Here is a 27,791-nt window from a genome sequence, read left to right on the forward strand (position 1 = left end):
CGCCTGGGTGACTCAGTTGGTTAAGCGACTGCCTTCGGCTCAGGTCATGATCCTGGAGTCCCTGGATCGAGTCCCGCATCGGGCTCCCTGCTCGGCAGGGAGTCTGCTTCTCCCTCTGACCCTCCCCCCTCTCATGTGCTGTCTCTCTCATTCTCTCTCTCTCAAATAAATAAAATCTTTAAAAAAATAAATAAATAAATAAAACCTCCATTTTAACCTTAAGTATCACCCACAGTAATACTCAAATATTATAAACCTTATTATATCCAACTTTACTAATTTTAGTGTTTGTAATAATTTAGATTAGGCCCAAGTGGAGTTTGTTTTTCCAATACCTTTCATCATTTTAGTAAGAAATATTATGAACAAATATTGTGAATATCATGAACAATATTAATTACAATTAGTAGGATAAACAAAGTTACAAGAGATGTTTTCAAGGATCCTCTGTTTTAAAAAGTCATTTATAAAACAATGGATTACCTATTCCTTATCTACCCTACTGTCTTGTCAAACTTAGTTATGTAACTATTCAGACTTTTGCAACTTACTACATTTTTTTTATATTCAGTATCTTTTATTTGAGGCAAATGTATTCATATATATCAATGAAATCCACAGATGATTCTCTACATTAGTCACAGATACACTTAAGCGTTTTATTTAATATATACTTGCCCAAGAAAGGGGTTAACACAGGTACTCACATGATCCTCACCCCCCCAAAAAAAAAAAAAATTTAATCCTCTGTGTATAAAGTACACTGAAAAAAATAAGAGTAAAGAAAGAAGGGGAGAATAAGGACAATGTAAAGTACAAAGATGAAGGTGATAATGAAACATGGGATGTAGTACATTAAAAATTACGTTTATAAGTAAATAGGAGCAGTCAAAAAGATGGCTAAAACTTAATTACCATTTCATACTTTTCTTTAGATAAGCCAAGATGGTTTTGGTTACAAGATGCCAGATATCCCTGATACATTTCCAGAACTCTCAGAACTAAGGTAAAAAACTTGGAGAGTAATGTCAGTATTCATTATCTCTTTGACAATGATAAATACAAACCAGATCATCATTTTCATACCTGTATTAAAGAAAATGGTTTTTTAAATCCTCACTATTTCTATACTGTGGCTGTCTTAGTTATACACATCAGCTTTCTGTCTTGTAGTTTGTATTTATTGAGTATGTACCTAGGGATTTTTCTAGATGCTGGAAATGATAAAATAGTTACCAGGATAACAATGTCGTTCTCTCTTGAGGCTTACATTATTGTGAAAATTATTTCTCAATACATCATCCCTGGTGATTTCAAATATTTTTTGGCTTATTTTAGACTTTTTCATTTATCCTTTTGTAGGTAGAACTTTGTACATAGAGGAACACATTAATGTTCTCATAAAGAAAAATCACAGTGTTTTTACAGAGCCAAATTGTATTCAAACTGATGACACATAAGTCTGTAGTATTAAAGTACTGTCTTTCGTAGAACACTGCTTCTCTAAGTTGCTTCATGAAAAAATTGTTTTATGGCCACTCAACTTTGGGAAGCATTGCATCCTTTATACCCCATTGAAGGTTTATAATACTCATAAGGCTGTTTTTACTAAGACTTCTGAGTGTAATTAAAAAATTTTTTTTGTAATTCTTATTGTCTCTGGGATATATCCCACCAGGGATATACAGCCAATACCTATGAGAAATCCTACAGTTAAAAAAAAAAAAAGTTTACCTTAATTGACCCAGTGTTTTATAATCATTTTTAGGAAGTAGTGATTCATTATTTTCTAATAATAGTCAATGAAGGTTTACAATATATCACATACATGTTATGCTTGCAGCAACCCCAGAAAGTAGGTACTATTATTGTTCAGTGTTATAAAGGATTCTTTTTTTTATTCCTTCCTTCTTTTAAAAAAAAATTATTATGAAAATGTCACATTATACTATTATACATGTTATATTATGCACACTATATTATTACACATTTACTGAGGAAAATGGTTGTCTTGGAGAATTTTCTATATCCTGTTTTTGCCTGATTGCATCCTTGTAGTACCATTGAAGATGTTCTTCTCTTTCCTATATTTCTTTCTCTTGGTGGCTAGATCTAGAGTTTTAATTAGAGTTAGGTTCAGTTTTATCGAATCATTGAGCTGCACACCGTAAACCTACACGATGTTATGTGTTATATGTCAATTATATCTCAATGCTGAAAAAAAATAGGTTCAATTCTTTGGTCAAGAATACTTACATTGTAATTAGTGCATACTTATTACATCACATAAGGCAACAGTGATGTCTGGTTGCCCTATTTTTAGTGACATCAAGATTGAAACAGATGAAACCCCTGAAATCATTGGCTATCCATTATTTCATTAAGGATTGCAAATGTGATTATTTGCCGGAATTAACCAGAATTCTGTGAAAAGAACTTTTTGTATCAACTATTTAGTTTTATTGAAATACACTTCATATAGGAATGGAAAGATAAATCCTTGTTTTTTGTTTTTTGTTTTTCAGTTTTCAGAATAATGAGTTGATGCACAAACAAGCTCCAAAGTTTTTGATAGGCAAGGTTTTCTGTGTTTATTTTTATAGTTGTTTCTGTGTTGTTAAGAACTCATAAATTTTTTTAAAAATATATTTGATGTGTTTCAGTATATTGCAGTCATTATTCTTCTTGATGCTTAAACAGTTCTATCTTGAGTCCCTAACAAACTCTTCACATTGGCTTCTGTAGCCTTTCTGACAAAACAAAGATGCCATTGTGAAATTTCTTTTCCCTGGCCTGAAGTCATTTCTCTGAAAGACACTTGTTCTTTTCCAAAATTACAATATCAATATTATTGCTATGATTATTGAATTCAAGATAAGCGTTTGTTTTTGTTTTTTTTTTTTATATTTCTTTTGTGTTTTGGTTCTGTCACACCTGACATGTACAGCCAAATACTGTTTTTTAAAGTCTGAATACTACTTCTCTGGAGGATATGTAACTTAGAAAAAAACCAGTGCTTGTTTATTTCCATTTACTCTGAATTTTAGAGACTGCTTTTTTTTTAATTAAATTTTTTTAAACATATGATGCTTTTGTATGGATCGGTAGTCAAAACTAATAGATACGTTCAGTAAGGTTTAGCTTCCATTTCTATCCCACCCATCCAGTTTCCTCTTTCACCCTGTGGATATTGACTTTTGGTTTTGGTTTAGCCCTCCATGATTGCTTTTCCTTAAATATTTTATGACTATCTATACACACACATATCCATATACTTACCTTTTATTGTGACAGCCACACACCTATTAGCTAAATAGACACAGAGGTTAACATTGTTGTGATTGTTCATGAACCCTAGTCTTAATAATCCTATCGTGATTGGATGCTACGTTCAGACCACTTCATGTTCCACTGTGGTTGATGTTTTATTGCTTTTAAGGTTATAATTTGCCTTCTTATGTATGTGTGTGTGTATATATAGATATAGATATATAAATGATAGTTCAAAAGTTATTTAGAGCCATATCAACTGAATAAAATGGAAAACCTGAATATCATCATGGAGAAAAATTAGTGACTGATATTCATTAACTTTTCTGTTGTGTTTCTAGTGTGTCACAGCTTACAGATATGAATGAACAAGAGGAGATATTACTAGAACAGTTTCTGACTTTGCCCCAGCTAAAACAGATTATTACTGACAAGGATGACTTAGTAAAAAGTATTGAAGAGCTAGCAAGTATGTCTTTCCTTACTTCTTAAATTTCCTAAGAAAAATATGATGTTTATCTAGAAATAAACCAGAAATTTATCTTACAGGAAAAAATCTCCTTTTAGAGCCCAGCTTGGAAGCCAAAAGGCAAACTGTTTTAGATAAGGTGAGTTAGTTATCATTTTGAAGAAATCCATACAATTTAAAAATATAATAAAATAACATTTTTATTTTATCTATTAGTATGAATTGCTTACACAGCTGAAATCTACTTTTGAAAAGAAGATGCAAAGGCAACATGAACTTAGTGAGGTAAGATGTTTAGCTCTTTACCATAAGAATTTTTACTTATTTATTTTTTGTTTTTTTATTTTTTAAAGATTTTATTTATTTATTTGACAGAGAGAGACAGAGTGAGAGAAGGAACACAAGCAGGGGGGAGTGGGAGAGGGAGAAGCAGGCTTCCCGCGGAGCAGGGAGCCCGATGTGGGGCTCGATCTCAGGACCCTGGGTTCATGACCTGAGCCAAAGGCAGACGCTTAATGACTGAGCCACCCAGGCGCCCCTACCATAAGATTTTTTAATCTGAATATGTGTGAGCCACATTCTTACTTTCGTTATTATCAGAAAGCAGTTATTAGGTGTCTGTCTTTATAAGGCTTGATGAATAGCTGTCAGTTATGGGGCATTATACATTATTTGTGCTCATGCAAGGGCATATTTGGTTCCAAAGCAGAAAAATACAAAACGCCCCATAAATAACTTAACTAGGAACATTATTATAAATGCCAGTTTACCTCCTCTAATAAAATCTAACAAAAAACTTGAACTGTGGTCTCACTTGTAAGCTTATGTACAGCTATCTCAAGTGAAAACTTAGGAAATTGAAAAATATATGAAAATTATAAAGTTTAATTCACCACAAATAATAGGTTTTATGCTAGAAATCCAGCTAAATAAAAAATAAAAACCACTTTACAGAATTCAACCCATATTTCTGTAAAATCTTTAAAAATGAAAAGGAATAGGAGACATCATCTTTGTATGTCATGTCAATAACCAACATCATAATTTAACAACATCCTCTTTCCTTTAAAGTCAGCAATTCTGGAAGGTAAAGCCAATGTAATAAAACAAAAAACAAAATAAAACAACAGAAAAAAAATGATGGCAAAGGAAAATATAAATTTATAATGGATTTCAGATAATTTAATCGTCCTTTAGAGTTAAAGACAAAAAATAATAGCTAACATTGAATAGTGATTATGCATCTTACACTGCACTACGCTATTTTCATATATTGCCCATTATTTCCACAAAATTCTAGGAGGTAGGTGATGTTATTATTTTTTATAGTATAGATAAGCAGCCTGAGGCACAGGGATATTGAATAACTTTCCTGAAGTCATATAAACAGAAAGTATCAGAGTCAGGAATCAAATGTAAGCAGTCCTCCCTTCCTCTTAACCAGAAGAAAGTCTGAGAAAAGCAACTGAAACACTCTTAGCTGCACATTAGAGTTTAGTAGATGCTGAGTAATAGTCACATCATTCTTTATAAACTCTTAGTAAGTTAAGAATAGAAATTAATTCCTTAACTTGAGATATTAGAAACCAACAGCAAGCATCACAATTGCCAGATATTTCCAGGATCCCCTTAATATTAGGAATAAGACAGTGAAAGGAAAGCAAAGGAAAGAACAAGAAACTCAAAAAGAGAAATATGAATGTCCAGTAGACACACTGGTATAACAGTTACTCTGTCTTCTGTGCCATTTATATAAGAATTGCTTGAAATGATTTTTGAAACACTTAAAAAATATAACCTTGATTCCTACGCTTGTCTCTACATGTGTTCACTCAAAATCTTTGGGGATGATGAGTCAGTCTTCTGTGTAAAGTATGTAAATCACTTCACTGGACTCTTGGTGCCGTCAGTGCAGAAACATGCCATATTTTATTCCCCCGTACACCCAGTACCAGGTCCAGTCCTTGGCACATAGTAGATACTCAGTAAATATTCAATGAATAAATAATGGAAGCATTTGAACAGATAGTCAGCCTTTCAATAATAATAATTATAATCAAAATCTGCCTCATCCTTCTGAGCCAAACTTAAAAAGTTAAATGACCAGGGTTGGCAAGGGTCATGAGAAAATGGTTCATTCCCGTTCATTCCTGTGTGTGAGTTGCCACCTCACACCCACTAGCATGACTATTTTTAAAAATAGCCTGGGTGGCTCAGTCGGTTAAGGGTCCTGACTCTTAATCTCAGCGCAGGTCTTGCTCTCAGGGTCGTTAGTTCAAGTCCCACGTTGGGCCCCACGCTGGGCATGGAGCATACTTAAAAAAAGTAAATAAAAAGTAAAAAATAAAAATCATCTTATTTCTTATATTTAGGTCTTCAGTCCATTTTGAGTTAATTTTTAGTTACTTTTTTATTTTTTGAGTGAATTTTTATATATGAGGTAAGATAAAGGTCCAACTTCATCCTGCATGTGAGTATCCAGTTTTCCCTGCACCATTTGCCAAAGACTGTCTTTTGGTCTTAACACACTTTTTGAAAATATTTGACCATGTTTGTGAGGGTATATTTCTAGGCTTGGTCTTTCATTCATCTACATGTCTCTTCTTATGCCAGTACAATGTTGTTTTGATTGCTGTAACATTGTAGTAAATTTTGAAATCAGGAAGTATGCAACTTTGTTCTTCCTTTTTAAGATTGTGTGGCTGTTTGGGGTCACTTGAGATTCCATATGAATTTTAGAATGGGTTTTTCTTTTTCTGCAAAAAACTGTCATGGAGATTTTGATAAAAATAGCATTGACTCTGTAGATCACTTTGGGTAGTATTGTCTTTTTTTTTTTTTTAAAGATTTTATTTATTTGAGAGAAGAGAGAGAGCATGAGAAGGTGGGGCAGAGAGAGAGAGAGGAAAGGGAGAAGCAGACTCCCTGCTGAGCCAGGAGCCCAATGCGGGGCTCGATCCCAGGACCCCAGGATCACGACCTGAGCCGAAGGCAGCCGCCTAACCAACTGAGCCACCCAAGTGCCCGTGGGTAGTATGGTCTTCTTAACAATATTAAGTCTTCCAATCCGTGTACACAAGATGTCTTTCCATTTATGTCTTCTTCAGTTTCTTTCAGCAGTGTTTGTACAGGTCTTTTGCCTGTTTGGTCAAATTTAATCCCATCACTTTTGCCATATTCTGTTCGTTAGAAGGGAGTCACTGTGTCCAGCCCACACTCAAGAGGTGGGGAATAATAGAGGTCCTCTTAGAGGGTGCCTACCACAACGACCTAATTCCTAAATCCCCAGGAGAAGACACTGATTGGCTCAGTGTCCCTCATTCAGTGGTTTGCAGCCAATGGATTCGGTTATTTTGTGTTTGGTATCTACCCCTATATCCAAAAGCTGAGGACCTGGATGGTAGCAGTTTTCCTCAAGAAGGAGGCTGTGAGGGCGCCTGGGTGGCTCAGTCCTTAAGCGTCTGCCTTCGGCTCAGGTCATGATCCCAGGGTCCTGGGATCGAGCCCCACATCAGGCTCCCTGCTCCGCGGGAAGCCTGCTTCTCCCTCTCCCACTCCCCCTGCTTGTGTTCCCTCTCTTGCTGTGTCTTTCTCTCTGTCAAATAAATAAAATCTTTAAAAAAAAAAAAAGAAGGAGGCTGTGTAAGGGATATAATGAATTGCTCCTCCCTACCCCTATCTCATTTCCTTTGCCTCTAAGGAGTTTTTCTGAGCAGTGTAAACTAAATTAGTACTTGATTTTCTTTTTCAGAGCTGTAGTGCAAGTGCCCTACAGGCAAGATTGAAAGTAGCTGCACATGAAGCTGAGGAAGAATCTGATAATATTGCTGAAGATTTCTTAGAGGGAAAAACTGAAATAGATGATTTTCTCAGTAGCTTCATGGAAAAGAGAACAGTATGTAAAACTCTTCAGTTGAGGACAAGTGACAGTGTTATACCAAATTACTTAAGTATATTCATGAGTAAAAAATACTTTAGCATGTTACTGAGCTGGAGTTTTGAGTGCCATGAGAAGAAACTGAAGAGCTTCTCTTAACTTTAAGAATGATAGCAATATTTTACTATCATTTTGTACTAAAGCTAGTAAATCAGCTTAAGTCTGGTCTTAATAGTTATAGGAGTGTACAACTTCTTATGTTCAACAAGTTATTTAAAAAGGGAATAATCTATAAATAGTTATTTTAAAATTTGTAAATATTATTGGGAACATTCTGCGATAGTTTCTGTTCTGTTCTGATTTCCAAAAATTAAGAAAGTCTACTTAACCGTATCTTGCCCTTCGATAGAGTTCTAAATATTTACCTGATTTCTCTGAAACATCACATTTGAAAATTAACCTTTTGTTAATAAACTTTGTAAAATGTGTACTATGTATGTGCATATCCTGTTAAGGAAAGTGGGCAGATTTTATTATCCCCATTTTCCATAAGAGAACATTGAAGTTCAGGGACGTTAAAGATTATGGTTATAGCATTAGTAAAGCATTGATTTCTGGTTCATTCTTTTGTGGTACTATATAGCTGTACCTTAAAGTTTTTATTTATTAAGCTTCCTGGTTAACAACAGTAGGGTTTTGTTTTTATATTTTTAAAACACAGATGCTTGAAATTCCACAATCAGAGAATTGATATAAAGGGTCAAGGTTTATTTTAACATTCTGGAAGTTCACAGGCAGAGGTTATCTTCCAAATACAATTCAGTGTTTGTGGGGGTGGGGATTCTTAAATTCTGAGCTACCTTAAACATTCAAAAGTTAAAGATGTCAACAGGTTAAGGGATTCTTAAACTTTGAATTCTGTCCTAATGGTAAGAAGGAGTAGTAAATCATTGGAGAAGTGACTGGTATTTTAAATCATTTATCTTCTAGATCTGCCACTGTAGAAGAGCCAAGGAAGAGAAACTTCAACAAGCAATAGCAATGCACAGCCAATTTCATGCCCCACTATAGGTAAATTGTCTTCCAGAAAGTTTGAGTCAGAAGGCTATTGCATGACTACTCTTTAATTGAAGTCTTTTTACCAGTGCCTGTTTAGTCAGCTTTAAGCATAATTCTGTCATAGCTTCTGTGTTAGATGACATAGAAAATGCTTTGTAGTATACATTAAGCATAATTTTATATACATTAGCATTTAACCAGTGGAAATCTTTTGGATAGTTTGTCACTATGATGTTGGCTTAAATGAAATGTTTATTTCAGTGTTGGATAGCTACTTCTGTAGAATCGTAAGCTGTAATTCGTTCCTGTCTCTTAGCTGGTATATGGTGTTTACCATTTCACTTAGTTGACATTATTTCTCACTAGTCTCCTTTGTCATTTCTTCCCTTAAAATGAACTTCCTATCAGTTGCTTTTCCATCTCACACCAGGATTATTCCAGTAATTGTCTTGCCAGTCACCTGAATGTAGTTTTTCTCCTTCCTGCACAGCACTGACAGAACGATCTCAAATACCACCCTGTGGTATACTTTCTCTGTCGCAGAACTTATGATGAGACCTTAGCAGGGGCAGGATCACTGTTAAATTTCTCTCTGTCTTTAAGCCTTCTATAATCTGGAGTATGTTTGGGAACACCCACTTCAGTTTTCCATTTTCCCCTTAAGTTCTCCATTTCATGTTCTTTCTCCTATCACTGTATCTTTGGTCACGCTCTTATTGATCTCAAGACACTCCCTTTTCCTCTCCATCTATGTAGTTTTAGGAGTGATTTGGTTGTGAAGACTAGTTCGCACCCCAACAAATTTATATAAAAGCTTGTATTATTGAACAATGCAGAAATACTTTATAGAGCCAGAATGCACAAAGGACAGCTCAGTCGCTGAGAGTGAAAACACGACAGGAAGCCATAATAACTTCTTCTCACACCCTTGCTAAGGCTGCTTGTTTTTCTTTTCTGTGTCTCTGTTCTTGCCTGCCTCTCACTGTCTTGTGCTTCCTGACTTGCGGCTCTTCAGAGCGCCTTTCTTCGCTCCCCTCGCACATGCTCCACCATTGCTCCCCACAGGCCTGACCACATTAGGACAGTTCACGTCGCCCATGGAGACTAAACAAGGGTTTCACTGCCAATCCCCAGGAAAGAGACTGGCCCAACAGCAGTTTGGCCTGGAGATCAGTGTCATGTGGCTCTGTGCTCATTCAAGTGGGCTGAAGGAGGGGACTCTGAAGAGGGAGCATTTATAGGGAAGGAAGTGGCAGGAATTTCTCATCTCTACCTCAGACTCATCTGCCCCTTCCCTTAATCTAGTTGTACATAACATTGAATTGTTTTCTTGTTTTACAAATCATACTGTCAGTTCCCCTTGGGTAAGGGCTGATTTTTAATATCAAGGTTTAGGAAGAAAGTAGGCACTGAGTAACTATTTATACGAACATGATAGAATTCCTTCCCTACCTCTTTTCCCTCATAGTCAAGTTATCTTCACATAGGTAGATCTTAATTGGAAGAGAATGTAAAGAGATGACAATTTATCACCTTAAGTTAAATCTTAGGGTTTTTTATGTTTTCTTTTCAGATTTTCCTGAAAACATAAACTGCCAAGACAGAAATGACACAAGACTAAGCACATTTTTATGTATGATTTGCAAATTGGCATTTCATCACAGTGGCTGAATTCATAGATATCCTGTTATAGATCATATACAGAACTGAGACTGATTTTGTACAGATTAGAATGACTGCTGTAGCCTTCGCTTTGAGAAATTTTTCTGCACGATTTGCACTATGTTTATTTATTGTTGATCAATCCTATCATATTTAAGTTCCACTGCTGTTCCTCTGTTCAGTTATTAAGTACCTATGCATGTAATTTTAGCTAGTATCAATATTTTATAAAATTGCGTCGTTTAAATTTATATTTTTAATTTGACACTGCTTCATTTCTTTATCAAAAATGGTTTGTTTAGATATTTTTCCTCTAAACCTTTTTGAAAAATTACTATTTTCAACTGTAGAAAGCCTTATTTCTCCTTCTTTCCAGATGATGAAACTTTCAAAAAACATTTGTTTTTAAATATTTATAGTGTCAGGAAATACCAAACCTACTAATGTGCCATCTCAAGAAAGTAACTTTTAATACACAATAAATCAAGAGAATACATCAGCTGCTCATATATTGTTTAATTTTTAAAATTAAGGATACATTTAAGAAGCAATACAGTTAAATAATTATTTTACCTAATAGAAAAAAATTGCCTTCCGCTTCATCTAGTCCAACATAAACTTTCATACTCCTTTTTTTATATAATTATCTGATAGGCTTGTGATTGGATAATGATATACTTTCTAAATGCCTAATGTTAAAAACAATCTTTTTGTTAATAAATAGTAAATCTAGACACAGAAGTCAATGAATTCTTTTGACCTTTACTGTGAGTTAGCTTTTCATAAGAGAACAGCTTTATTAATAAAATTAATATTTAACTTTTGGGCAGTCTAGTTTTTAATTAATTTTATTGAATTTGCTCTTTCAATTGTACTGTATGTTCAGCAGTTTGCTTCTATACCATGTTACAGAATGAACACATTTTATGGGTAGCTGTAAAAGCTAATAAAGGAGAAAATCTGTAACTATATATGTATCTGAGGCTTGGTAAGGTGGTGTCTAAATCACAAAACAAGTTAATGCATACTTTTGTTTAAATTTCCATCCCAATATGTATTGTTATTCCAGATGCCAGCATATAGTACTACAGTTTGTTTTTTTTTTCATTCTTTTTCTTTCTGTACATGTCCTTGGCAATAGAACTTTAGGAAAAACAAAATTATTTTCTTAGAATTGAAAAATACTACTTAATCTGTCTTTGTGGAAGAGCAAGTATTCATATGGACTATAAATATATAATTGGAATAAAGATATTAACTTTCATTAATTGCCTGTCTCACTGGCGCTGTGCTAAGGGCATGCTGTTTAATCTTCAGAATGACCAGACATGATTTTTATGGATTTGTAGATGAAATAACCAAGGTAAGTGTTTTAAATTTATGGCAGAGTCTTCTGGGTATTCAGAAACCTTTGCATATTGCACAGACCAGCAGAACTTCCAATTTTCCCAGCAGTCACTGCAATGGAGGACATAATAGCCCCAGTCTTTTGCAAACAATCAGGTGGCTTTCTTAGAAACTGTGTAGAACCTATAACAAGAGAGCAGCAGATCACAGCCATTTTAAAAGGACATTGATTCATTTGATCTGCTAATTTTATTTAACACCTATTCAGAATAAGGCACAGTGGAAATACTATACAGTAACTCAAACATGGTTTATGTGCTTGGGTGTTCATCTGCCTTCCCCTCCACGCAAAAACAAACAAAACCCCCAAAACAAAACAAAAAAACCCACATTTTCTTAAACAGTAAATTTCTACATAATCACGTAATTCATCTCAGTGTTTTTTATTCTTTAAACCAAACTGTCCTAGTTTCATTCTATACCAGTTAACATAGCTTGCTTCCTCCTTCCAAAATTAATTTATTAGGCAACTTCCTTATAACCCAGTCATTAAAAAGAGGAATTTGATCATGAATATCTATCTGCATTTAACCAACAGACAATTTAGTTCAGATATAGGTTGTATAAGTTGTCCAAGACAGAAAAAAGTCTGCATATTTTGGTTTATATTGCAATAGAAAAAGTAAGTGATTTTTTGGGTAATTTTATGGCTATGTTGTTTTCTTCTAAAAATTGGTCATTTGGAGAGGTCATGCCACAGGGGAAAAAAGGCCTGCCAAGGCAGAGGTTCTGATTTTACTTTAACATGTAAGAGAAGACCAGATGGAAATCAGAAAATAGAGGAAAGCTTAGGAGTTATTATTCAGAGTAGAAGTTTGTCATGGGTAGAAATTTAAACACTAATGTCTCAAATAGAAGAAAGTTGTCGAAATAAATGGGATGTACAGTAAAGATACCTGTTTCAAATTGGAAGATTTTCTAGGAATAAACAAGAATAGGAAATTTATATTGGAATAGAGGTTGTTTGACAGGTAAGTTTGATCATAAATTACATTTGCTTAAATCGAAGGAATTTCAATGAAAATTGGAATTCATTTTTAGGGGAAGAGAGTAAACTTTTTGATCTTAAAGAATAAAACCATATGCCAAGGTTTCCCTTATCCTCACCTAACTTTATTTTTAAAGAAGTTCCTTTGTTGATTGCTGAATTATGGTCAAAGTTCTTACCTACTTCAAATAATTAAATTTTCCTGAGTATCACTAAATAACAAGTCACTTGAGCTCTAAATATTACTAGTTGGGAAGTAATCTGCCTTGAGGCGGTTTTACATTAGTTTATTACCTATGCCTTAAAACAGGTGCTCTAAATAAAACACTTTCTGATTGATGTTTGATGTAAAATGAGTATGTGCTATTAGAGATTTTAATTTTAGTCTTTTGGATTGGCCATGCTCTTTCAAGACCCTGTGAAAGCATAATAAAGTTTTAATATGCAATAAATGTAACTTTTTATATAAATATCAGTGTTAGATTAACTTCTAGTAAGTAGTCTAAATGAACATATGTGTAAATTATAGTATCTTGTAAAACGTTTGGGGAGGCTGAAAAAAGAGTTTATGTGTCTGATGGGAAAGACATCACATTAAAGACATTTTAAAATACCAAATATTTATACTATTTGTGTTTCAAAATAAACTGCATAGTTTTGTTTCATATATTTACTGTGTCATTTTTAAAAAAAAATTTCTGTATTTTTGTAGATACAAACTGCCAAATGGAAGAAATTAAAATCTCATCCTCAGTATTAGGCAAAGAAGTTTCCAAGAGTACTACAAGAATGGCATATAGTGAGTTGTCTTATAAAAATGCAAAATCCATTACAAGTATTATCCTAAGTATCATTAATAAGGTATTACTATATACAGTAAATGGCAGAAAATGAACAAGAATTCCTCAGCAGAGTATGCTCAAATTTTATGTTCTAAAAGAATTGTACTTGTTTTATTTACATTAACAGAGTACTTTTATATTACACGTCTCTGACATTAGAGTTGTTCTGTTTAAATGATTAACACATAAACAATTACAGTCGACTTTTGAACAATGTGGAGCTTAGGAGTACTGACTTCCTGCACAGACAAAAATCCATGTACAATTTTTGACTCCTCAAAAACTTAACCACCAGTAGCCTGCTGTTGCCTAGGAGCCTTATTGATAACATAAACAGTTGATTACCACATATTTTGTTTGTTATACATATATACTGTATTCTTACAATAAGTAGGCTAGAGAAAAGAAAATGTTAAAAATCATAAAGAAGAGAAAATACATTTACACTACTGTGCTTTATTGAAAAAGAAAATCTATATATATGTGGAGCCGTGCAGTTCAATCTGATGTTGTTCAAGGGTCAACTGAATACTGGATTATTTTATTTAAATATATTGCTATTCCATACCCTCCAAACCCTTCATACTGGGCATTTCAGCAATGTAGCTTTCTTGTCCTTTCTCTTTTTTTCTGTTTTATTGGTACATAGTTGACATACATCACTGTCTAAGTTTAAGATAGAGAACATAATGGTTTGACCTACATACATTGTGAATGATTACCACAATAAGTCGACTGAAGCATCCATCATCTCACCATGGGAGATAAGCTAAAAAGCAAAAGTTGTTTTCCTTGTGATGAGAATTGTTAGGATTAACTCTCTTAACTTTCGTGTGTATCATGAAGCAGTGTTAGCTATGCTCATGCTATGTGGTATGTTACGACCCTAGTACTCATTTATCTCGTCACTGGAAGGTTGTACCTTTTCACCATCTTTCTCCATTCCCCCTTCCTACACCCCCATCTCTGGTAACCATAAGTCGGATCTCTTTTCCTATGAGTTGTTTGTTTTAGATTCTACATACGAGATCATACAATGTTTGCTTTTCTCTTGACTTACTTCACTTAGCATAATAATGCCCTCAGGATCCACTCATGTTGTCACAAGGGGCAGGATATCCTTGTTCTCTATTGCTGAATAACATTCCATTGTGTATCTACTCAACTTCTTCATTCATCCATCAATGGACAGTTAGTTTGTCTCCCTGTCTTGGCTGTTGTAAATAACGCTGTTATGAACATGGGGGTGCAGAAACCTTTTAGAGTTACATATTTTTGTTTCTTTTGGACATGTTCCCAGAAATTGAATTGCTGGGTCATGGCAGTTCAGTTTTTTTTTTTTTTTTTTCCAAGGACAGTTTTGACTTTTGTTAATTGAAGATAATCAACAGGCAATATTGTATAAGTTTCAGGTGTATAGTGATTTGTTAATATGTATTATGAAATGATCACTACAGTAAGTCTAGTTACCATCTGTCATTATACAAAGTTGTTAGAATATTATTATATTCCCTATGCTGTACATTACATCCCCTGTCTTATTTTATAATTGGAAGATTGTACCTCTTAATCCCCTTCACCTCTTTTGTCTATCTCCCCTTCCCTCTCTGCAACCATCAGTTCTCTGTATCTGTGAGTCTGTTCCTGTATTGTTTTGTTTGTTCATTTTTTTTGCTGTTTAGATTACACATATAACCAAAATCATACAGTATTAGTTTTTCTCTGACTTATTTCACTTAGGATAATACCCTCTAGGTCTGTCCTAGTTGTCACACATGACAGGATTTCACACTTTTATGGCTGAGTGATATTCCACTGTGTGTATATCTGTACACACACACACACACACACACACACCCCACTTCTTTAATCCTTTCATATATCATGCATATTTAGGTTGTTTCAGTATCTTTGCTAATATAAATAATAAAGAGTCCATATGTCTTTTCCAATTAGTGTTTTTGTTTTCTTTAGATAAATACCTAGAAGGGGAATGGCTGGATCCTATGGTAGATCCATTTTTAATTTTTTGAGTAAACGTCATACTGTTTTTGTTGTGGCTGTACCAATTTACCTTCCCACCAACAGTCTACCAGGGTTCCCTTTTCTCCATATCCTCACCAATATGTTATTGCTTGTCTTTTTGATAATAGCCATTCTGACAGATACAAAGTGATATTTCAGTGTGGTCTTGATATGCATTTCACCATGGTTGCTGATGATCTTTCCATGCCTATTAATCACCTCTTTGTCTTCTTTGGAAAAATGTCTTTATAGGTCCTCTACCCATTTTTAATCAGAATTGTTTATTTTTCTGATATTGAGTTGGATGAGTTTTTTATATATTTTGGATATTAACCCCTAATCAAATGTCATTTGCAAATATCTTCTCCCATTCAGTAGGTTGCCTTTTTGTTCTTTTGATGGTATCCTTTGCTGTGCAAAAGCTTTTTAGTTTAATGTAGTTCTGTTTATTTTTGCTTATGCTGTCCATCTTTAAAAAGAGCCAAAAAAAAAAAAAAAAAAACTGATGCTAAAACCAGTATCAAAGAGCATACTGCCTGTTTTCTTCCAGTTTTGTGGATCCATATCGTACATTTAAGTCTTTAGTACTTTTTGATCTTATTTTTGTATATGGTATAAGAAGGTGGTCTGGTTTCATTCTTTTGCATGTAGCTGCCCAGTTTTCTCATCACCATTAATTAAAGAGACTGTCTTTTCTCCATTGTATGTTCCTGCCAACTTTGTCAAAGATCAGTTGACCTTATAAGTGTAAGTTTATATCTGGGCTCTCTATTCTGTTCCACTGATCTATGTGTCTGTTTTTGTGCCATTACCATACTGTTTTGATTACTGTAGCTTTGTAGTGTGGTTTGATATCCGGGAGCATGATACCTTCAGGTTTGTTCTGTCTCAGGACAGCTTTGGCTATCTGGTGTCTTTTGGTGATTCCATATAAATTTTAGGGTTATTTGTTCTAGTTCTGTGAAAAATGCCATTGGTATTTTGATAGGGATTGCACTGAATCTGTATGTGACTTTGTGTAGTATGGACATTTTAACAATATTAATTCTTCCAATCCACGACATGGCATGTTTTTCCATTTATTAGTGTCATCTTCAATTTCTTCCATCAATGTCTTACAGTTTTCTGTACAGCAGTCTTTCACCTCCTTGGTAACATTTATTCCTAAGTATTTTATTCTTGTTGATACAATTGTCATTGGGATTGTTTTCTTATTTTCTCTTATAGTTATTACTGTATAGAAATGCAACAGATTTCTGCTTATTGATTTTGTAGCCTGCAACTTTACTGAATTCCTTTATTTTAATATTTTATTTCTAATATTTTTTTGGTGGAGGCTTTAGGGTTTTCTATATATGGTTTCATGTCTTCTGCAAATAGTGAGTTTTACTTCCTAATTTGGATACCTTTTATTTCTTTTTCTTGCCTAATTGTTGTGGCTAGTTCTTCCAATACTATATTAAATAAAAGTGGTGAGAATAGACGTCCTTGTCTTGTTCCTACTCCTAGAAGAAAAGCTTTCAGGTTTTCAGTGTTGACTATGATGTTAGCTGTGAGTTTGCCATATGTGGCCTTATTACATTGAGGTTCATTTCCACTATACTCACTTTGTTGAGACTTTTTATCATAAATGGATGTTGAACTTTGTCAAATGCTTTTTATGCATCCATTGAGATGATCATATGATCTTTTGTTTTGTTGATGTGGTTTATCACAATTGATTTGCAAATGTTGAACCATCCTTGCATTCCCAGAATAAGTTCCACTTGATTGTGGTGGATGATCCTTTCAATATACTGTTGAATTCAGTTTGCTAATATATTGTTGAGAATTTTTGCATTTGTTGTTTTTTTTGTTTGTTTATTTGTTTCTAGTTTAGGTATCAGGGTAATGCTGGCCTTATAGAATTAGCTTAGGAAGCATTTACTCCTCTTCATTTTTTTTTGAAATAGTACAAGGATAGGTATTAATTCTACATATTTGAGAGAATTCGCCAGTGAAGCCATCTGGTTTTGGACTTTGTTCGGAGTTTTTTGATTACTGATTCAGTTTCATTACTAGTAATTGGTCTGTTCAAATTTTCTATTTCTTTTGGATTTAGTGCCAGAAGATTGTATATTTCTAGGAATTTATCCATTTTTTCTAGGTCTTCCAATTTTGTATATAATTATTCATTGTAGTCTCTTATGATACTTCTCTTTTATTCCTGATTTTATTTATTGGGCCCTGGCTTTTTTTTTTTTTAATATGCCTGACTAAATATTTTGAAGTTTATCTTTCCAAAGAACCAGCTTAGTTTCACTGATCCTTTTTATTGTTTTTGTTTTGTTTGTCTCTATTTCAGTTATTTCTATTCTGATCTTTTCTGTTTTCTTCCTTCTACTAACTTTGGGTTTTGTTTGTTCTTCTAGTTCCTTTAGATGTAGGATTAGATTGTTTGAGATTTTCCTTATTTCTTGAGGTGAGCCTGTATCACTATAAACTTCCCATTAGAACTGCTTTTGCTGTGTCTCAGATTTTGGAATGTTGCATTTTCATTTCTATTTGTCTCAAGGTTTTTTGTTTTGTTTTTTTAGTTTCCTCTTTGATGTCTTCATTGACCCATTGTTTGTTTAGTAGCATGTTGTTTAGTATCCATGTGTTTGTTTTTTCCAGTTTTCTTCTTGTAATTGATTTCTAGTTTCATACCTTTGTGGCTGGAAAAGATGTTTCATATAATTTCAGTCTTCTTAAATTTATGGAGACTTGCTTTGTGGCCTAACATGTGATTCATTCAGGAGAATGCTCCATTTGCACCTAAGAAGAATGCATATTCTCCTGTTTGGGATAGAATACCATGTATATATCTATTAAGTCATTTGGTGTAATGTGTCATTTAAGGATAATGTTTTCTTAATAATTTTCTTTCTGGAAGATCTATCCTTTGAAGTAAGTGAAGTGTTAAAGTCCACTACTATTTTATATTACTGTCAGTTTCTCCCTTTGTGTCTCAATATTTAGGTGCTCCTAAGTTAGATGTATAAGTATTTGTAAATGTTAAATCTTCCTGTTTGATCCTTTTATTATTATTTAATGCCCTTTGTTTCTTGTTATAGCCTTTGTTTTAAAGTTTATTTTGTCTGACATAACTATTGCTATTCCAGCTTTCTTTTCCATTTTCATGTATCTTTCATCCCTTCCCATTCAGTATATGTGTCTTTTCATCTGTAGTGAGTCTCTTGTAAACAGCATCTTGTTTTTTTTATCCATTCAGCCACCCTTTGTCTTTTGATTGGAGCATTTAGTTCATTTACATTTATAGTAATTACTAATGGGTATGAATTTATTGCCATTTTCTTAATTTTTTTCTGGTTGTTTTTATAATCTCTATTTCATTCTTCCTCTCTTCCCTTGTGTTGGTGACTTTCTTTAATGTTACCCTTGGATTCCTTTTCTCTTGCTGTGTATTTATTACAGGTTTTTTGTTTGTTGTTACCAGAAGGCTCATATATAACAACCTATGTGTATAGCAGTCTTTTTTAAGTTGGTGGTTGCTTAAGTTCGAACACATTCTAAAAATAATACATACAAAAATACAAAAATAATACTCCCCTGTCCCACGTTTTATGTTTTTGATGTCATACTTTACATCTTTTTATTTTGTGAATCCCTTAAATGATTATTATAGATATAATTAATTTTGCTTCTTTTGTCTTTTAATCTTCATGCTATATAATTGGTTGATCCATTATTTTTACTATGTTTGTTTTTATCAGTCAAATTTTTTTCTTTCATTTTTTTTCTTATTTCTAGTTATGGGCTTTTCTGCATAAAGGAATCCTTGTAATATTTTTTGCGAAGTGGTTTAGTGGTGAGAACTCTTAGTTTTTTCTTGTCTAGGAAATTCTTTATTTTCCCTTCAATTCTGAATAATAACCTTGCCAGGTAGAGTATTCTTGGTTGTAGGTTTTGGGTTTTTTTTCTCTCAGCAGTTTAAATATATTGTGCCACTTTCTTCTGACCTATAATTTTTCTACTGAAAAATCAGCTGATAGTTCTATGGGGGAGGGGGCTCCTTTGTAAGTAACTAATTGTTTTTCTCTTGCTGCTTTTAAGATACTCTCTTTATCTTTAATTTTTGATCTTTTAATTATAATGTGTCTTAGTGTGGATCTCTGGGTTTCTCTTGTTTGAGACTTGTGCTTCCTGGACCTGCATGTCTGTTTCCTTTCCCAGATTAGAGAACTTTTCAGCCGTTATTTCTTCAAATAAAGTTTCTACTCTTTTTTCTTTTCCTTCTGGGATTCCCTGTAATGTGATTGTTAGTATTCTTGATGTCTCAGAGATCCCTTAAACTATCTTTTTTTTTTTCCTGTTCAGTTTGGGTAGTTTTCACCACCCTGTCTTCCAGATTATTGATCCATTTTTCTTTATCATATAATCTGCTGTTTATTCCCTCTAGTGTAGTTTTCATTTCTGGTATTTTACTCTTCAGTTAGGATTGGTACTTTCTTATATTTTTTCTTTGCTGAAATTTTCACCTTGTCGTCCATTGTTCTTCCAAGTTTAGTAAGCATCTTTATGGCCATTACTTTGAACTATTTGTTAGATCAACCATCTCCATTTTGTTTCGTTCTTTTTCTGAGGTTTTTAGTTCTAGGTTTTCTTTTGGAACATACTATTCTGTCTCCTCGTTTTGCCTCTCTTTGTTTCTTTCTATGTATTAGGTAGTTCAGCTATGTCTCCTAGTCTGGATAGCTTTTGGTAGGGGATATCCTGTAGGGCCCAGAAGCGCAATCTCCATTGGCCACCAGAGCCAGCTGCTCCAAGGTTGCCACCTGTGTAGGCTGTGTGCTCCCTCTTGTTGTGGTGGGTCCACAAATGCTGTGGGCACAGTGGTAGGCAGGGATGGCCCCTAGCCTGAGTGGTTGCAAGGGGCAACCATGAATCCTGTAGGGTAACTGGTTGGCAGGAGTAACCCTTGGCCTGGAAGGCCATGGGTCCTGACCTCAACTGCTGCTCGTGCGTTGGTAGGTGTGGTCATTCTATTTTAATATTTTGAGGATGCTCCATACTGTTTTCTGTACTGGTTGCACCAGTTTACAGTTCTACCAATAGTGCACAAGTGTTCCTTTCGTCCACATCCTTACCAGCATTTGTTATATCTTGTCTTGTTGAGGATGGCCACCCTAAGAGGCATGAGGTGATATGTCAGTGATTTTGATTTGCATCTTTTCGTATAACTGTTGCCTTTCATGTGTCTTTTATGGGGAAATGTCTAGTCAAGTCTTTTGCCCATTTTAAATTGGATTACTTTTATTTTTGTTATTGTGTTTTTATAAGTTCTTTCTGTTTTTTTGGATATTCACTCCCTATCAGATATGTAGTTTGCAGTATTTTTTTCCCTTTTCATAGGTTATCTTTTCACTTTGTTGGTTGTTTCTTTTGCAAAAGAAACTTTTAGTTTGATGTAATCCCACTTGTTGATTTTTTATTTTGTTGTTTGTGCTTTAGGTGTTACATCCAAAAAAGTCATGACCAAGACCCATGGTAAGGAACTTTTTTCCTTTTTTTAATTTAGGAGTTTCATTTTTCAAGTCTCACATATAAGTCTTTAATCCATTTTGAGTTAATTTTTGTAAATGGTGTAAGATAGGTATATAATTTCATTCTTTAACATGTGAACATCCAGTTTTCCCAGCACCATTCATTGAAGAAACTGTCTTTCTCCAGAGTGTTCTTGGCTCCGTTGTCAAATAATAGTTGACCCTATATGTTTGGGTTTATTTCTGAGCTCTCAGTTCTCTTCACTGATCTATTTGTCTGCTTTTGTGATAGTACCATACTGGTTTGATTACTATAGCTCTATAGTATAGCTTGTACTGCTTTTTCTCTTTTTTGTCAGGATGTCTTTGACTATTCAGTCTTTTGTTGTTCCACATAAATTTTAGGAATTTTTCCTACTTCTGTAGGAAAATGCCACCGGAATCTTGATAAGGATTTGCATGAATCTATAAATGGATTTTGGTAGTATAGACATTTTAACAATATTAGTTTTTTCCAGTCTGACAACACAGGATACCTTTCCATGTATTTGAGTCGTCTTTAGTTTCTTTCATCAATTTATTATAGTTTTCAGAGTAGAGATCTTTTACTTCCTTGGTTAAATTTATTCCTCAGTACTTTATTGCTTTTGGTGCTATTGTAAATGGGATTGTGTTCTTTATTTCTTTTTCAGGTAATTTGTTATTGTATAGAAATGGTACAAATTTTTGTATGTTAATTGAGTATCCTACAGCTTTACTGAATTCATTGATTAGACCTAACATTTTTTTTGGTGGAGTCTTTAGGATTTTCTATTTATAAAATCATGTCATATATAAATAGAGAAAAATCTTACTTCTTCATCTCCATTTCTAATGCCTTTTATTTCTTGCCTGATTGCTCTGTCAAAGACTTCCCAATACAGTGTTGACTGAGTGGTGAGAGTGGGCACACATGTCATGTTCCCTATCTTAAAGGAAAAGCTTTCACCCTTTGACCATTGAATATTGGAATAGATGTAGACTTATCATATATGGCCTTTATTATGTTGAGATTCATTCCTCCTATATGTAATCGGTAAGAGTTTTTATCATGAAAGGATGTTGCATTTTTTCAGATGCTTTTTCTGTACCTATTGCAATGATAGCATGATTTTTTTTCTTTTATTAATGTCATGTATCACATTGATTGATTGACACATGTTGAGTCATCCTTGCATCCCAGGTATAAATCACCCTTGATCATTGTAAATGATCCTTTTCATGAGCTGCTGAAGTCAGTTTGCTAGTATTTTGTTGAGAATTTTTGCATCTCTGTCATCAGGGATATTGGTTCATAGTTTTCTGGTGGTATCTTTTTCTGGCTTTGGTTATTGGTGATGTTGGCTTGTAAAATGAGTTTGGGAGTGTCACCTGTTTGATTTCTTAGAAGAATTTCAGAAGGATCAGTGTTAATTTTACTTTAAATATTTGTTAAAGTTTACCAGTGAAGACGTCTAGTCTTGGAATTTTCTTCATTGGGAGAGTTTTAATTACTGATTAAATCTCCATACCAGTAATTAGTCTAATTCAGACTGTTTCTTCTCAGTTCAGTCTCAGTAGATTGTATGCTTCTAAGAATTATTTAATTTCTTTTAACATTTTCCTGTTTGTTGGCATATGATTGTTCATATTAGCCTTTTATGATTCTCTGTATTTCTGTAGTATCAGTTGTAATATCTCCATGTTTCATTTATAATTTTGTTGATTTGGTTCTTCATTTTTCCTTGATTTATCTTATAGTTTGTCAATTATATATATTCAAAAAACTACCTCTTAGTTTGGTTACTGTTTTATATTGCTTTCCTCTTCCCTCCTTCATTTAGTTCTTCTGTAATCTTTACTTCCTTCCTTATGCTAACCTGGGGTTCACTTTGTTATTCTTTTTCTACTTCTTAAGGCCTGGAGTTAGATTGTTTATCTGGGATGTTTTATTGCTATGAACTTTCCTCTTTGAATTGCTTTTACTGCATCTCACAATTGTTATTTGTCTCAAGATATTTTATTTCCACTTTAATTTCTTTGATTCCCTTCAGGAGAGTGTTGTTTAATTTCCATTTTTTTCTGCAGTTTTCCTCGTTACTGATTTCTAGTTTCATACCATTATGGTCAGAGAAGATATTTGGTATGAATTTGCTAAGAATTGTTTTTTGGCCTAACATGTTCTATCCTAGAAAATGTTCCATTTACACCTGGGAAGAATGTATTCTGCTCTCCAGAGAGAATGTTCTGTATATCACTGTTAAGTCCATTTTGTCTATTGTGTTACTCAAATCTGCTTTTTCCTTATTGATTTGCTATCTGCATGATCTATCCATTGTTGAGTGGAGTATTAAATCCCCAACTATTACTGTATTGTTGCTTATTTCTCCTTTTAGGTCTGTTAATTTTTGCTTTATGTCTTTATGTGCTCTGACTGTAACATTAGGTGCATAAATATTTATAATTGTTACATCATCTTAATGTATTCACCCCCTTATCTTTTATATAATGACCTTCTTTGTCTCTTTTTACAATTTTTTAAAGATTTTATTTGAGAGAGAGATAACGAGCAAGGGAAGGGGCAGAGGCAGAGAGAGAAGCAGACTCCCTGCTGAGCAGGGAGCCAGACATTGGGCTTGATCCCGGGCCCCTGGGATCATGACCTGAGCTGAAGGCAGACGCTTAACTGACTGAGCCACCCAGGTACCCACTTTTTACAGTTTTTAAAGTCTATTTTGTCTGATATAAGTATAGCTACCCCTGGTTTTTTTATTGTTGTTGTTGGTTTGGGGTTTTTTTTGGTTACCAATTGCTTGAAATGTCTTTCTTCACTCTCAGTCTACCTTTAAGTCTGAAATGGGTCTCTTGTAGATTATCATTTGAGTCTTGTTATTTTAATCCACGTAGCCTTTCTGTGTCTTTGGAGAATTTAATCTATTGACATTTAAGGTAATTATGGATAAGGATTTACTATTGCCATTTTGCTGTTTTGTGTTTGTTTTGTAGATCCATTTGTTCCTTGTTTCTTATTCTTTTGTCTTTGTGGTTTGATGTCTTGTCGTTATCAGTATACTTTGACTTCTTTGTCATCTTTTGTATAATTACTAAGGTTTTTCCCTGTGTTACCATGAGGCTTACATAAAATATCTTAAAATTTAACATCCTATTTTTAACTAATAGCAGCTTTAATTGAATTCCTAAGCTTTACACTTCTCACATCCTCACATTTTAGTTCATGAATGTTGCAATTTACATTTTTCTTATTGTGTAGTTAATATCAGATTATTAAAGATATGGTTACTTTTACTGTGTTTGTTTTTAAATTTCAAACTAGAGTCTTAAGTGACCTACACACCACCATTACCCTATTACAGAATCCATTTTTTTACTATTTATTACCAGTGAGTTTTACACTGCCTTCTTATGTTTCTATGCTATTAACTAGTGATCTTATATTTTCACTCAAAGAGCTCCCTATAGAATTTCTTGTAAGACAGGTTTAGTGGTAATGAAATCACTCAACCTTTGTCTATCTGGCAAAGTCTATCCCTCCTGTATTTCCCAGCTTCACTGGGTATAGAATTCTTGATTGAAACTTTGGGTTTTTCTTATTTTGAATATGTCATCCCATTGTTTTCAGACCTGAAAAATTTCTGTTCAGAGGTCCACCTTTAGCCTTATTTGGGGTTCCCTTTTTTGTAATCTCTCTTTTCTCTTGCTGCTTTCAAAAGTCTTTGTCTTTGTTCACATTTAATTGTAAAGTGTCTTGATTTAGCCCTATTTGAGTTCAACCTGTTTGGGTCCTTAGGGCCTCCTGGATCCTGGGTATCTATTTCTCTACCCAGGTTTGGGAAGTTTTCAGCCATTATTGCTCTAAATATACTTTCTGTCCATTTCTTTTTCTCCTGGTATTCCCATAATGCAAATATTATTTGTTTTCATTGTGTCCTATACTTCCTGTAGCCCCTCTTCACTTTTTTTTCATTTTTTTTCTTTTTGCTCCTCTGACTGAATAATTTCAATTGTTTTTCTTCCAGTTTATTGCTTTGTTCTTCTGCATGGTTGAGTCTGTTTTTGAAACTCTTTATTGAATTTTTCGATTCAGTTACTATATTTTTTAGCTCTAGGATTTGGAGTGTGTTTGATGATTTCTCTTTCTTTGTTGAACTTCTTGGTCATGTATTGTTTTCCTAATTTTGTTTAGCTGTCTGTGTGTTCTTACAGTTCACTAAACTTCTTTATGAGAATTATTCTGAATTCTTTATCTGACATCTCACAGATCTCCATTTCTTTTGGGTCAGTTAGTAGAGCTTCATCTGTTTCCTTTGGTGGTATCATACTTACCTGATTTTTCACAAGATCTTTGATTCCCTAGGTTGGTACCTGTGCATTTGAGTAAGGGGTCTCCTCTTTCAGACTTAGCATGTTTGATTTGGCAGAGACATTTCTTACCAGTCAGCTCAGTCTGGGTTTCTGGACATGTTTGCTGATAACATCCTTGGGTAGGTGGGGCCTCCTATTAGAGTCTATTTTTGGGCAAGGCAGCTATTCATGCTCTGAGTTCAGAGGTATGTCAGGGACTGAGAATAGCTGGATAGCACTGCTGGCTTGGTTCCCTACTCAAGTCAGGCTGTGGGATGGTCTTTGTGATTTCCTGGATTCTCTAGTTAGGCTTACTAGAAGGTTGGGACTGGGTATTATATTTAGCCTTTGTTGGGGCTGTGAATTATCCTCTCTGCCCTAGCAGGGCAGTAGGATGGAACCCAGGGCCTGCATAGCTTGTTTGGGGACCTGATTCAGGCAAGAGTTGCACTGAATATCCTGGTCAGATGAGACCACTGGTTTTGCTCTACAGACATGGAAAGCCATGTGCTGTGCTCTATTCAAGTGCCCTGTAAATGGGGATGTTGGGTGGGCTATGCAGTTTCCTGTGTGCTCTGGTTAGGTTCCCTGTGTGGGTGGGTTGAAGGTTGTGTTCAGCAATAAGTGGGGCTATGAACTAGTTTCCCTGGTCGGGTGCAGCAGGAGAAGCAGCTCAAAGGCCATTAATGCTTTGTGGTCTTGACTCAAGCCAACCCATGCCTCAAGTTCCCTGGCCAAACAAGACCACTGTTTTGTGGTGCTATCAGTTCTGCCCACCTATTTCTTGGCTTAAGAGTTGCTGGATCACACAGCTTCCAGGTGTTTTTGTCAGCCCTTCCTGTCAGATGGTGCAGGAGGCCATGCTTTGTAGATGTGGGGGCTGGAGATGGCTAGGTCTCTGGTTACTGTGCGGGCAAGAGCCCACTGTAGGCAACTCCCAAACTTTCCTGAATAGATGTTCTGATCAGGAGGGTAGCTGTGGCTCAGCTCTTCCGCCAAGGCATGAGAAGACCAGGCACCAGGGCCAGCAGAACTCCTTCTTTGGGGACCCACATTTGGCAGGCCTGAACCCTGCCAAGTTCCCCAGATTGTGCCACTGACCTGGTTTGCAGATGAGCAAAACCACTGGTTGGGACTATTACTTAGGCTGTGCTCATAGGAACTGTCTTCCAACTCCCAAGTGTTGGTTGTTGGAAGCCCCTCTCCCCTTCTCTGTCGCAGGCTCCTAGTGGTTGAGCCCCATGGCTTTCCCTGCAGTCCTTGTGGAGTGAAACCTGAGTAGGGGCTCCAGCTAAGCAACCCACAACATTGGGTGGGTGGGAGGCTGGATGTCACCCATGGGCTCTCCCCCTAGAGGAACCGTAGGCTCAAGGGGGAATCTCTCCATGTAGTACTGAGCCAGCCTGGGGGAGGGGCAATGTGATCAGCATGTAGCTGTCCCTCTTACCCTTCTAATGCAGTCTGTCTTGGTCTCTCTTGTGCCGTGGGGGGCCTTAGCCTCACTCCTGAGCGCTCTAGGATCCTCTCAGTGGTATCTTGTCCATGAACAGTTGTTAGTCTTCTTGTGAAGGGGGGCAAAGTCAGAAACAACCTCTGTCACTATGTTGGTGATGTTATTCCTCTTCCCTCTCTTACCTTATTCCCATTTCAGCAAAATTTAATACCTTATTTAACAAATTTTACCTATTCAAAATATTGATGTAGGGGTGCCTGGGTGGCTTAGTCAGTTGAGCATATGACTCTTGATTTCGGCACAGGTCATAGTCTCAGGGCTGTGAGATTGGGCCCCATGTCAGGCTCCGTGAGCAGCAGGGAGTCTGCCTGAGATTCTCTCTCTCCCCCACCCTCCCCTCATATGATTATAAAAGTGGGCCCTTTACATTCTAGAATGTAATGATAATTAAAAACCATGCAGTTGTAAATGTTATTTATCTCTGTCTAAACTTTCTCCACTAAGTTTCTTCAGATCAAAAGTTTATAATCAAACTCTTTTCAGAACTTTCAGCAGTCAGTGGTTACTAATGTTAAGTCATATTAACCAGTTACACAGTTTCTAAAACAATAGGTGATAAAACTTATTCTATTGTTAAATAGACAGGACAACCAAATTCTCTAGTTTTTAACTGGTGTTCTTCCTTATCAAAATGTTACACTGCTAACTAACTTTATTATACTAAAAGCATCAGGCTGGTGGTTGGCCCACACTGTCGTGGTAATGCAATCTCTGGAATAGTAATAAAAGGTTATTTTAAAATGCTATGTTTTATAACATTTATAATTTAAAATG

At 34.9% G+C, this 27,791-nt stretch overlaps 1 protein-coding gene across 4 annotated transcripts in view; it reads left to right on the plus strand.

Moving 5' to 3' along the window:
- The window catches only part of VPS37A (VPS37A subunit of ESCRT-I), a 45,287-nt gene extending 31,923 nt beyond the window's left edge, over nucleotides 1-13,364 (plus strand). The window contains exons 6-12 of one of the 4 annotated variants that reach the window (XM_032413524.1): nucleotides 936-1,006; nucleotides 3,612-3,739; nucleotides 3,838-3,878; nucleotides 3,956-4,024; nucleotides 7,491-7,634; nucleotides 8,607-8,687; nucleotides 10,249-13,364. In XM_032413524.1, the coding sequence (XP_032269415.1) occupies nucleotides 936-1,006; nucleotides 3,612-3,739; nucleotides 3,838-3,878; nucleotides 3,956-4,024; nucleotides 7,491-7,634; nucleotides 8,607-8,687 (534 nt within the window). In that variant the 3' untranslated portion in view covers nucleotides 10,249-13,364. Of the gene's footprint in view, nucleotides 1-935; nucleotides 1,007-3,611; nucleotides 3,740-3,819; nucleotides 3,879-3,955; nucleotides 4,025-7,490; nucleotides 7,635-8,606; nucleotides 8,688-10,248 lie in introns of all 4 variants that reach the window. The other 3 variants (XM_032413527.1, XM_032413523.1, XM_032413525.1) reach the window with 3 other exon arrangements.
- The last annotated feature ends 14,427 nt before the right edge of the window (nucleotides 13,365-27,791 follow it).

This window comes from Phoca vitulina, unplaced genomic scaffold, assembly GCF_004348235.1.
Source record: "Phoca vitulina isolate PV1807 unplaced genomic scaffold, GSC_HSeal_1.0 scaffold15, whole genome shotgun sequence".
NCBI classification, from domain to species: domain Eukaryota; kingdom Metazoa; phylum Chordata; class Mammalia; order Carnivora; family Phocidae; genus Phoca; species Phoca vitulina.